This window comes from Oryzias latipes, chromosome 14 (genome assembly GCF_053564925.1).
Source record: "Oryzias latipes strain Hd-rR chromosome 14, Olatipes_Hd-rR_3.1".
NCBI lineage: Eukaryota > Metazoa > Chordata > Actinopteri > Beloniformes > Adrianichthyidae > Oryzias > Oryzias latipes.
Window position 1 is genome coordinate 2,220,687 of NC_136250.1, and position 12,086 is coordinate 2,232,772.

The 12,086-nt window shown below is 40.0% G+C and overlaps 1 protein-coding gene across 6 annotated transcripts in view; it reads right to left on the bottom strand.

The window, feature by feature from the left end:
• The window catches only part of igsf9bb (immunoglobulin superfamily, member 9Bb), a 136,577-nt gene that overhangs the window by 63,720 nt on the left and 60,771 nt on the right, over nucleotides 1-12,086 (bottom strand). For 4 of the 6 annotated variants that reach the window (XM_023962302.2, XM_078931069.1, XM_078931066.1 and 1 more), the window contains exons 12-13: nucleotides 4,276-4,399; nucleotides 1,621-1,796 (exon numbers count right to left, since the gene is read on the bottom strand). In XM_023962302.2, the coding sequence (XP_023818070.1) occupies nucleotides 1,621-1,796; nucleotides 4,276-4,399 (300 nt within the window). The remainder of the gene's footprint in view (nucleotides 1-1,620; nucleotides 1,797-4,275; nucleotides 4,400-12,086) is intronic. The other 2 variants (XM_023962303.2, XM_078931067.1) reach the window with 1 other exon arrangement.

The following is a 12,086-nucleotide window of genomic DNA, read 5'->3' on the forward strand; positions in this document are numbered from 1 at the left end:
GTCAAAGCGTCACTTTTTAAAAAACGCCTCGGGTTCGTTTTTTTTGGTTTGCCGCGCCGCGTCAAAAACTATATGACCAATGAGAATGGCGCTTTTGCACACGTGTCTGGAGCTTCTGAAGTTACAGTAAAACACAACTTGGGGGCGCTCAAACACAAAACTGCCTTTCTGAGCACACATACCAGCGAAGAAGATAGACGCCAAGTAGCGTCTACGCTGCCGCAAAGAAATAATGACGGACATTCTAAAATATCCCCGAACAAAACACCAGTTGGAGCTACTGGTGCTTGAAATATTCATGTTTTCTTTTATGATTCTGACAAGCGTGTAAATACTTGCTCTCTTCTTCTGAGTGAAAAGCGACTTTAAGAAGCGTAAAGTTGCGCAGCGCCACCTTGTGTACAGGAGTATTTCTGTTTTACATTAAGCGCCATCTAATGTTAGGGAATAAAATTGCATGTTCGCTCGGCTCATCGTCAGCGAAAATCGCCTGGGTGTGAACACAAAAAACGTGTCGAAAAACGCTGGCGAATATTCGTCCCGGTGTGTATGGGCCTTAACACCTGTGCTCAGGTGAGTGTTTATTTCCTGTTGAGGTGGATGATGGGATGTGAAAAAAAAAGGGAGAGTGCCCAGCCATCCCCACACCAAGACCCCTGCAGGAGCAGCAGCGGCAGCTATAACCCCCACCCCCCCACAGCAGATAGATGCAATTTGCCCTCCAGGCAATCACGTCTGCCACCCAGACCAGGGCCAGCAGGACCACCACAGGGGCCCCCAAGCCAGACAGCAGAGGGGCACAGAGCGTGGTAGTAGGTGAGAAGCAGGACATCGTCTTCGTTTTGCAATCCTTAAAGCTCCATTGACAGACTTCTGTATTTAGAAACAAGACTCAAAATCACAGGTGAGCTGGTCTTGGCTGTGGTTCCCAAAAACTGCAGAACAAGCCATCACATTTAGGTTTGAACAGTCCATGATTTCTGACCAAACTTCATTTGAGCTCCTCTGAGAATAATTTCAGAGTATTCTATGTATTAAGTTAACTGAATGCTATATTTTGTTTGTTCTTTTTAACACCAACACGTGCACATCAGCTTGTATGTCTGAAAACACACACAGGAAGACAATCAGACATTCACACTCTCGCTTGTCTCCACAATTCAGAATCAGCACTCCGTCTAGGAGAATGGTTGTTCTCGGGTAAGGGTGCTAAACTGCATCACTTTGCAGCTTCAAAAAGTTCCGATCACAAAAGATTCTACTCTTGTCAGGTTTTGGTTTTGCTAAGCTCTTCTTATTCTTCCAACACGGTCACCTTTTGCTTGATCCGTATGAGGATGATTAATAAAACTCTTCAGTTGAATCTGTCTGCCACTAATGCAGGTCAATTTCAATTTTGTCTTGTTAAAGTGATCAGAGATGAACTGGGTTATACAACTGTTGAATTAATTGTAATGAACTGGATTTTAACAGTCAGAATCCGATGTCTCAAGTCTAATGTGTGTTCGTTTGAAACCACTGTTGTGCTCTATCAATAAACTGAAATGAATTTTTTTGTTTCTTTTCTTCTTTCTATGCACTGACCCTTTTTTCCAGTAGAGTAGTGGGGGGTGCACTTACCTAGTGTGTTCACAGTGACAACCTCGCTGAAGGGGCTAGTGCCAAGCTTGTTCTGAGCCAGAACACTAAACTGGTACGTTGTCTCTGGCTCCAAGCCGGACACCAACTTCCAGTTTTGGCCTCCTGGCACGGCTGTGGAAAGCCAGTCATGCGGGCCTAAACGCTCCCTCTTTATCCTGCAGGAGTCCAGCGAAAAGCAAGAGGCCAAAGAAGACACAAAAAGGAGGAGAATTGATGGAAAGGGATCTTCATTTGGATGATTCTAAGTCATTTATTTTTCCATATGAAGCATATCAAATGGAAATACAATACGCCACAAACTCAATGAAGATCAGCTTCTTTCCACCATTGATGAAGCATTTATAAGCCTGTTGAAAGCATGAGTTTGACTCGATGAGGCCATGCTGCGCTCAACACTGCGCATTATTGTTTCCATGCACAACGTGTGTCTGATCTTCATCACATGAAGCACACAGCCCTTCACATGCTCCCGTCCGCACCTCAGGGAGAACATTGTTCACCAGCAACACTTTGGTTTCATTTCACCTGCAGAAATATTAACTTCATTAACAACAGTACAGTTTTATGGAGCTTTGTGTAGTTTTGTGAAATATGTAGTTTGATTTCAATGGATTACTTGGTCAATTATTTTCCAGCATAAATGGAAAAACTAAATGGTGTTTAGCTAAACCGGACTGATCACATTTTATTTAACGATTGCATATCAATGCCACTTAAGAAATGAATGAGCAAAATGCAAAGCAGTAGATGGTGTGTAGTGTTTACTTTGCTGAAACTGTTGACTAAATTCATTCATTTATCCATCTTCTAAACATGTTTTGTCCCTTTTGGGGTCGTGGGGCTGCCTGAGCCTATCCCGCCCCCTCGTGGGTAAAGGCAGGGGACATCCTGGACAGGTCGCCAGTCTGTCGCAGGGCCAGCTAGTTTCACACAGTCTGAAAACCTTTACTATTTTTCTTTCTCTGGATGTTCCATGGATCCTTCTGCAAGTCGACCATTGGGCTAAACGCATGTCTAAAGCTGAAAGGTTGTGCAGCAATTTCACCCATCAACGAGAAAAAAACCAAAAGACCACAACGTCCAATCTGTGACCTCGCTTCAATATAAATACACAGTTCAAAAATTGAACATCGGACTTGGCGATTTCTATTAGTGGTCATAAATATAATTAAATAGAATGTCTTTTTTTTCTTCAATTTACTAGTAGATTAAAATGATGAACATGGATAATTTCCAGCATTACACACAGATTACATGAATTATTTGAGCCTAACATTTTGTTTCCAGTAAACATTCTAATGATTTTCACCTACACAGAACACATTGGGTGTCGTAGGAAATGATCAGTGTCATTAAAACTAGCACTTCTATTGGTTGAGACAGCGGGTAACCATAACTGGACCAGTCAAAGCTTTCCTTTTCCTGCCCATCGAAACATTTTAGCAGCATCTTTTCTGAGTTGTTCTTGGACATCCAATGTTTGTGGCCTCTTAGGTGTCGACTGTAAAGGCCGATTTCAGAGGAAATGTTGTCTAAGAAGAGTCTAGATTTGATGTTAAAGAGACCTTCACAGCAACCGTATTTAAAAACCACAGTCAGCGTTCACACTGAGGTTCTGTGGTCGACAATACTAGATGTGCATCTGATGATAGGAAAAATATTTCATCTGGAAAAAGGGGACTCGGGTCAGAACATCTATAAACAGTTTAGAAAAGACTCACTTGGACGTCTATGAACAGTAGGTAAAAACAAAAATGATGAAATATTAACGCTGACATCTTTTACTTATGTGTCACCATGCTTTTGTTTTTGTACTCAAGGTAATCCCACCAAACCACTGTTTAACAAACATATATGTGCAAAACATGAACAAATGAGCTGAGTTTTTCCCAGGAGCTCTGGGTGGCTAGGCCAGTGCCAGTGGCAGGGCAGGTGGGGGCCCATCACGTGTCCAAAACAGAACCTCTGCAGCATCTCACAGAGCAAATCTGATTCCACTGCACCAGGAAAAGACAGAACCTCATGTGCCTTTTTGTGCATGGAGTTTGTGCTTTGCACTAGGAGTAAGCATTTGCCCAAAGTTTCGTCCTGACACCAGAGTTTAGCAAAAAGGCACACAACCATCAGCCAAACCAAACCAAACCAACGTGTTCTGAGTTAGACCTGGGTTAAAAAAGTCAAAGTCCTGGCAAGTACCAGGATTGGCACAAAATGAAAGGCAAACAATTACTTTGAAAAAACTTTAACAAGTTGTACAAAGTTTATATAAACTGAACTTAAGCATTCCTGAAAAAAATGTGATAAATTTGAGAAATTCTTTAAAACATTTCAACCCAGGCCTTCTATCACGTCAAACGGCAGCAGCAGCAGCAGCAGCAGGAGCCTCAGCACAGAGAAGTCTGGGTTATGTCCAGTTTAGTTGCAATGCTTTTATCTGATTTGTTTTGGATGCATTCCTCAAGAAATTTGGAGATTAGAGACAGAAACTCACTGACACTGGAACTCCAGGTAAATTCCATCTTTATGCTTTCACAACTGTTCTGAACGTAACCCTGGAAAAGATATTTTCAGAAACAACAGAAGATGTACTGAGAGTGTAGAAAGCAGGAAGCAAAGCATGCTGGGATGACTCACACATGGCCGTACCAGACTGAAAATGTCTGCTGGAAGCCTCCACTGTAGCCGGCCTCCCAGGACACGTTGGCCCATGTAGAGGAGGCCACTGCATGGACATTGGTGGGAGCGTGGGGGCTTGTGCCTGCACAGACAAAACAAGAGTATAACATGAGTAAAACCTTTTCTTGGTTGTCCCTCTGATTTCTTTTGTTTTTGACCAAAATGACTCAAATTAGTGTCTTGTAAAATCTACCTTGCACCATAGTAAGAATTTTAACCATTTAAAGTGAAATGATTGCTCTTGAGGATCAGGCTTTGGGCTGTACTCTAAACTAAGCTAACAAGAAACAAGGTACAAGGATCAGTTACAAAAAGGTGACCGCTTCGCGCGGATTTTGCTGTTCGAGGACAGCTGGAGCCACATCAACAGCTATAGCAGATTTCACCATGCTAAACGTTTGCTGGTTGGACCAACACACACTCAGCGGGAAGCTGCAAGAGAATATCTTCTAAATGTGCTTTTATTATTATGATTATTATTAAAGGCCCTGCTGCAATGAGCATCTTGGATGTAAATATGTAGGAATTACATCAGCCTTTATTTTGTTTGGACACCACTGGAAACATAAATTCATATGATGTTCAGAGTTTCTCAGATCCTAGCAGCATTTCCGCCTTCTGCGATCTGGAGCTTCGGATCGTGGGGCTTCACGCTCCGCTATGCGAAGGTGGCTGCCGGTCTGAAGACAAAGCTTGTCGTACCGCGGAAGATGGAAATGCTGCTACGTAGTCCTGAGAAGCTGTGTAAAATCATCAGAAGTTCACAACCGTCACAAAGCCGTCTTCTCTGCCGCTAACACAAAGCTACACTGCTCCTAGCATTTGTCTCTTAGCAGCCGGACACACAGAGATAACATTGACGTCATCGCCCCGACTCCCCTCTGGAAATGCTTATTCGAATTTAGTAATGCGACAATGTTCACAGGGTGGATGTTAAAATGAAAATGCAATCCCCTCTTTGCATTTTCATTTTAATTATGACACAGAATACGTGTCTATGAAGACTCTCATTCATCCAGGTTGGTTCCATTGTAGTAGGTTTAGGGGATGTCATCTGGACTTGGTTTTAAAACCAAGTCCAGATGACATCCCCTAAACCTACTACAATGACACAGAATACGGTTTTTAAGTAGAAATGAAAAAGCATTTTGAAGTATTGATTTTTCATTTTAATTCTGAGTCATTTGATGCAGCTTCATTTTGAAAATAAAAAAGCATTTCTGTTAATCCATTTTAATTGTCAAATTGGTCATTTCTACATGAATTTTGCTACACATTTACCAGAGAGCTTTTTGAAAATGAAATGTCAAATACCATTTTCTTTTTCATTTAATTAAGTGCCAAAATAAGCAGTGTTGAAGAAGAAAAAGCATTTCTGGTTTGACTTTTGTTTTAAATTATGCTACAGAATTGCTTCCATAAGAAAGAGGCAGCTTCTGTGAAAATCCTGCCTGGAATTGTTTTAGTGCAAAGCAAAAAGTTAAAACATGTCTCCTGAAAGGGATTATAAGATGAATTCAGAAACCTGGAGTCTGTGATAAGACCAGCTGACCGCCACTTTTGCCAAATAAGGTATAGGTGAGCAGCAAACTTCTAAATGTTCAATCCATTTGTGGAAAAACACAAGTTCTCTGTGGCCAGTGACATCTCTTTACTGGATTGATAGAAGAGTCTTTTTGAACGTGACTTTATCCCTCAGTGAACCTGTAACACCTACGAGAAGAGGAGAGGACAGATGCAGGTTGATGAAATGTGAGGACTCCAGCATTCACATTTCTTGAGAAAGCAGGGATCTTTTGAAAGAAAACGGCTTTAGCCCATCAGCTCAGGAGTCAAACTGTTCAGTTTTGACCTAATCTACTTTTTCCATCATTCGTGTGTGTTTGGTGCCACAAAAGGAGGAGAAAACAAAGCCAAGCAGAAGCCCATTAGAGGTAAGAAGAAGGTAATGCCAGTTAGAACTTTACCTAGAATAAGATGGGATCCTGTTCATTACAAAATCCCATCATTTGTGTACTACTAGGGTACTACTACAACCAGATCTTATGCAGAACAAGGGAAAAGTACTTCTCTGAAATCATTGGAAGTTGCAGCAGCAACTCTCGTGTCCTGTTCACAACAGTAAACAGATTAACTAACCCTCCAACCCAGCTACCAATAGAACTGGTTTGCACACCCAAATGTAATGAGTTTGCTGTATTTTTTAATGACAAGGTTCAGGGCATTAAAAAAGCCATCAACTCCACAACACATATAACTATCGAACGGCCACCTACTCACTCTAAGCTGACTCACTTTGTACCTGTCACTGACCAAACTGTCCAAGAGACCATCACCCGTCTGAGCTCGTCTACATGCTGCCTTGATGTGTTACCCACTAGATTTCTAAAGTCTGTCCTGAACAGTGTGTTGCCATCAATTACTCAAATAGTTAACATGTCTCTTCAATCTGGAATATTTCCAGAGGCCTTAAAAACTGCAGTCATTAAACCTCTCCTGAAGAAAAACGGTCTTGATCCCACTGTACTGAATAATTACAGACCTATCTCTAATCTGCCATTTTTAGGAAAAGTCCTTGAAAAAGTTGTCTACCAACAGCTCACTGATTTTCTCTTATTAAACAATTCATTTGATGTTTTCCAGTCAGGTTTTAGACCCCATCATAGCACAGAAACTGCTCTTATCAAGGTAACCAACGACATCCGCCTGAACACTGATGATGGCAAAGTCACTGTCTTAATCCTGCTAGACCTGAGTGCTGCCTTTGATACTGTTGATCATGGGATCCTTTTGCACAGACTCCAAGACTGGGTTGGCATCTCTGGATCTGCCCTAAGTTGGCTCAAGTCTTATTTAGAAGACAGGAAATATTTTGTTGAAATTGGGAGTTGTGTCTCAGACTACATGGCCTTGACTTGTGGTGTGCCCCAGGGATCGATCCTGGGACCCCTTCTGTTCAACCTCTACATGCTGCCACTAGGGCAGTTAATACGCAGTAATAACATATCTTATCACAACTATGCAGATGATACTCAGATCTATGTGTCACTGACAACAGGTGAATATGGGCTGGTGGATTCACTCAGCCACTGCCTCCAACAGATCAGTGCGTGGATGCAGAACAACTTTCTCCAGCTAAACTCAAACAAGACCGAAGTTATTATTTTTGGCCCACAGAAACAAAGAGAAAGTCTCAGCAGCTACCTTCATTCTCTGTCTCTTAAACCCTCAAATCAAGTCAGAAATCTAGGGGTAATCATGGACTCTGACCTGAACTTTAACAGCCATATCAAGTCAGTAACATCAGCGGCATTTTACCATCTGAAAAACATTGCCAAAATCAAAAACATAGTGTCAAAGCGAGACCTGGAGATACTTATTCATGCATTTGTCTCCAGTAGGTTAGACTACTGTAACGGCCTGCTCACCGGCCTCTCCAAACGAGCTGTAAAACAGCTTCAGTACATCCAGAATGCTGCTGCTCGAGTCTTGACCAGAACCAGGAAGTATGATCACATTAGTCCTGTGCTCAGGTCTCTGCACTGGCTCCCTGTACCTCAAAGAATAGACTTCAAAGCAGCTCTGCTTGTGTACAAGTCTCTCCATGGCCGAGCACCAAAGTACATCTCTGACATGTTAGTGCCATATGAACCATCTCGTACTCTGAGGACCTCAGGGACTGGCCTCCTGTTGATGCCCAAAGTCAGAACTAAACAAGGGGAATCAGCGTTTCAATATTCTGCAGCTAAAATCTGGAACAGCCTCCCTGAAGTCGTAAGACAGGCCTCTTCTGTGTTCATGTTCAAATCTAGACTTAAAACATTTCTGTTTAGCCGTGTATATGACTGAAAGGTCCTATCTGCACTTTTCTTTCCTTTCCTTCCTTTATTTTTAAATCAATTTTCAATTTTTTTTCCTTTTCTTTTAAAGTAAATTTTACGTTGATTATTTCTATGATGTATTGTGATTTTAATGCATTTTTCTGTTTTGTGAAGCACCTTGAATTACTTTGTGTACGAATTGTGCTATACAAATAAACTTGCCTTGCCTTGCCTAGGGTGTATTCAGACTGGACACATTTGGTCCACGTAAAGTGAACCAGAGTTCATTTCCCCCGATAATCCGAAACTAATTTTCAGTCTGAATACACCCAAGCGGAACCTGGTCTTGTACCAGGAACTGTAATTGGACATATCTTTGGAGGTGGTCTTGGTTAGTTTCCAGTTCCAATGTTTAAAAAGTCTTGAATCCATGTAGCACATGTACATTCACGGACGACAAGTCTGGCAAGAATCAATTCAGAAAAAGAGCAAAATACAACTTTTATTTCAATAGTCCATTTCAATTTCCCAGCAATTTCATTTGCATGTTAGCTAAATATTTAGTTTGGACCTAAATATTCAGCGCCTAACTCAATATTTAGTTAAAAAGCTTAACATTTTATGAGGACTTAAATATTCAGTTAGATGTTAAGTTTGGAAAACAAAATATTTAGGCCAGATCTAAATTTGCAAACTAAATGTTTATTTTATAAAATTAAATTAAAGTTAAAGTTTACAAACTAAACATTTAGCTTGTGAACTAAATATATAATTTTCTAAAAAATATTTTTAGCTTAAAAATAAATATTTATATTGATGTATAGTTAGTAAATGTAACATTCATAAACACATGAATGGAAAGGGGAGAATTTGTATTTGAAAAATTAAGCCTGTTTTTTTCTCCTAAAACTGGATAAATAACAAACAATATTACTGTTAATATTTGACAGTGAAACTTTACAAACTGCACCCCACAGCCGTGGTCTTAATTTTGTGTCTGTGTATTTGTTCATTTTTTTGATTTTTTTTCACAGTTTTGGCTCACTGACATGTGCAAGTAGCACAAGGAAGACTGCCGTGGAAAAATAGCCATTCTAAAATGTTATTCTGATTTAGTAGGGAGACAGATGTGCCACTGCCAGAGGAAGCAAACCGTGTTTTTGTTTTATGACTGTCACAGACACAAGTAAAGGTGTTGAACTCTACCCGGTGTCGTGAGTTTCTGTGTGGATGGAAAAGGTCCACATCGGTCACATATGCACTCTGTTTCAGGGTTATCGGACCTGCGTCTTTTTTTTTTTATACAGTTGAGACTGTGACTCCGCAGAGACTAGAGAGCTGGGTAAGTCTCTGTAGTGCTTCCCTTAACTCGTTTAAGGCATTTCTCAAAAATGGGAAAAACTTTGTTTGAGAGCAGTACTGGAGTCCCAGACCAAATGACTCTGATCTGTGGGGTCCCCCAGGGGTCCATCTAGTGACCTCTTTAGTTCAGTGTGTACATGCCTTTTGGGCCAGCTAATATTCAATGATGTACCCTACCACACTATGCATGTGTTAGTATGATTGACATTTCCTTCACAGCAGGTGAAGTGGACCAGTGGACTCATATTTTTACTGCCTCCAACAGATCAGACAGTGGAAACAGAACATAATTTGGAAGCTAAACATGAACAAGTCAGATCATTAATTTTTGCCTAGAGAAACACAGAGAATGTGTTACCAATCCCCTTTAGTCTCTTTTTCTAAAACCGACAAGTCAGGTCAGAAATCTAGGAGTAATCATGTTCCAGGAGTTAATATTAAAAGTCATGCTGAATTTAAAACCCCATGCATATTTTATCATCTTAAAAAGATGGCTAGAATCAAAAGAATTCTGTTTAAACCAGATCTAGACAGACATGTTCAAGCACTCATCTCCAGCAGGTTCATTAACAACAATTTGTGTTTTGTTTTACAGGAAAAGTGCTATATCAATAAAGTTTGATTTAATTTGATACAGTAATGCTATGTGAACAAGACTGCTGCTCAGGTCCTCACAAAAAACAGGAAGAACCACAATCTCAGATCTGTCCTCAGGTCTTTGCACTGACTTCCTGTCTCTCGGAAAACAGACTTTAAACCAGCTCTCCATGTGTTCATGTTTCTCTATGGTTTAGCACCAAACTATATCTTAACATGTTAGTGGAACATGAACCAAATTAGAATGTGAGATGCTCAGGGAAAGACTACCTGCTGGTGCCCAAAGTCAAGACTAAACTCTACAGAGTTTCATTCCAGTTTACTTCTGCTAAACCTGGAACTGTCTTCTTGATGGTGCAAAATAGGCTTCCACTCTGACCATGTTCAGGTTCAGGAACAAAATTCTAGATCGGTGTATGAAATCTGAACATCTTTTACTTACACGCTTGATTTCAGGGTTTTTTTTCCAGATAGGATTTTACTGTTTTATTTGTGATTTTGCCTTCCATTCATCCATCCTTTTAGATCAGGGGGGGGCAATTATTTTAACTGGCAGGACACATTGGGTTCTAAAATTCAATAGAAGGGCCGGACCAGGAGCAGATGTATGGAGTGAGAATGACATAACATGGAATATAGATGAAAACATTTATATTGAAAATTATATTCTAAAACAGAATATTCTAGAGTTTTTAGTTTAAAACTTTTGTTCTCATTTTAGTTCATTCTTTTAATGTGAAGCCCTTTGGTACCTTCAAGGAGTTGTAAAGTTCTGTATGAATAAAGTTTTATTCATTTATGATCCTTTTATTACATTAAACATTAAACATTAACATTATTTATGAAATAAAGCAATGACCAAATAACACTATGATTTTCAAAGACAAAACTTCAGGAAAAATATACATACATACGTACATACATACATACATACATACATACATACATACATACATACATACATACATACATACATACATACATACATACATACATACATACATACATACATACATACATACATACATACATACATACATACATACATACATACATACATGCATGCATGCATGCATGCATGCATACATACATACATACATACATTTTTAAAAAAAACACAAAAAAAACAATAAATAGTCGATCCTCACCCCTCATAACCCTAATAAAGACTTTGAGGGTCTGTAGCTCCTCACACGTCTCACAGTTTGCGCTGTGTCCTGCACGTCTGTTTCTCATTCAGTAATCATGAAAAGCAAATTTCGATGTCTTCTGCAGCAGCTATGCATATTTCTGCTTTACCTTTTCACCAAAACAGAGTTCCCTCGTTTACTGCAGGAGTTATGTTCTAAAAATAACCGTGATCGGTGAAATCCACGGAGAATGATTACAGATGTTTATGGGAGTAAAACTTCTGACTGCACATTTTCTATACTTTTCTCACACAGACATGAACATTTTCACCTTTTCTCTTGTTTAAATTCTCAAATCTTCATAGAAATTAGGTCCAGGATCTTAGAATGAAAACAAAGACCTGGTGGGGTATTCCAGATAACGTGTTTAAACTCCCCTGACTTTAACCCTGAACTCTGGCTGAAATCCGCCTGAACTTGCTTACTCTGGGTATGTCTGTTCCAAAAGACCGGATATGAGTTAGCGTAATTACGCTCGACTTGGTAACCCTGGGTTAATGCACGTGCACAGCAGGTACATAAAGACATTTTCAATAGATCGTCGATTTACGGAGTCACCATGGAAACGCGTGGAGAAAAAAAGAGAGCGTTTTACTTCGGTGAGACGGAGTCTGAGATTTTAATGACGGCGAATGAAGATTATACGTCCATCAAAAAAGTAACACGGCTGCATCATCAGAAGAAAGAGTTTCTGCTTGTAGCAGAAAAACAGACAAAGTAAACGCACGAGTTTCTGATCTCATTTCCATTTTCCTTGTGACGCATATATATATATCACTTATCCAATTTTGCCAACTTA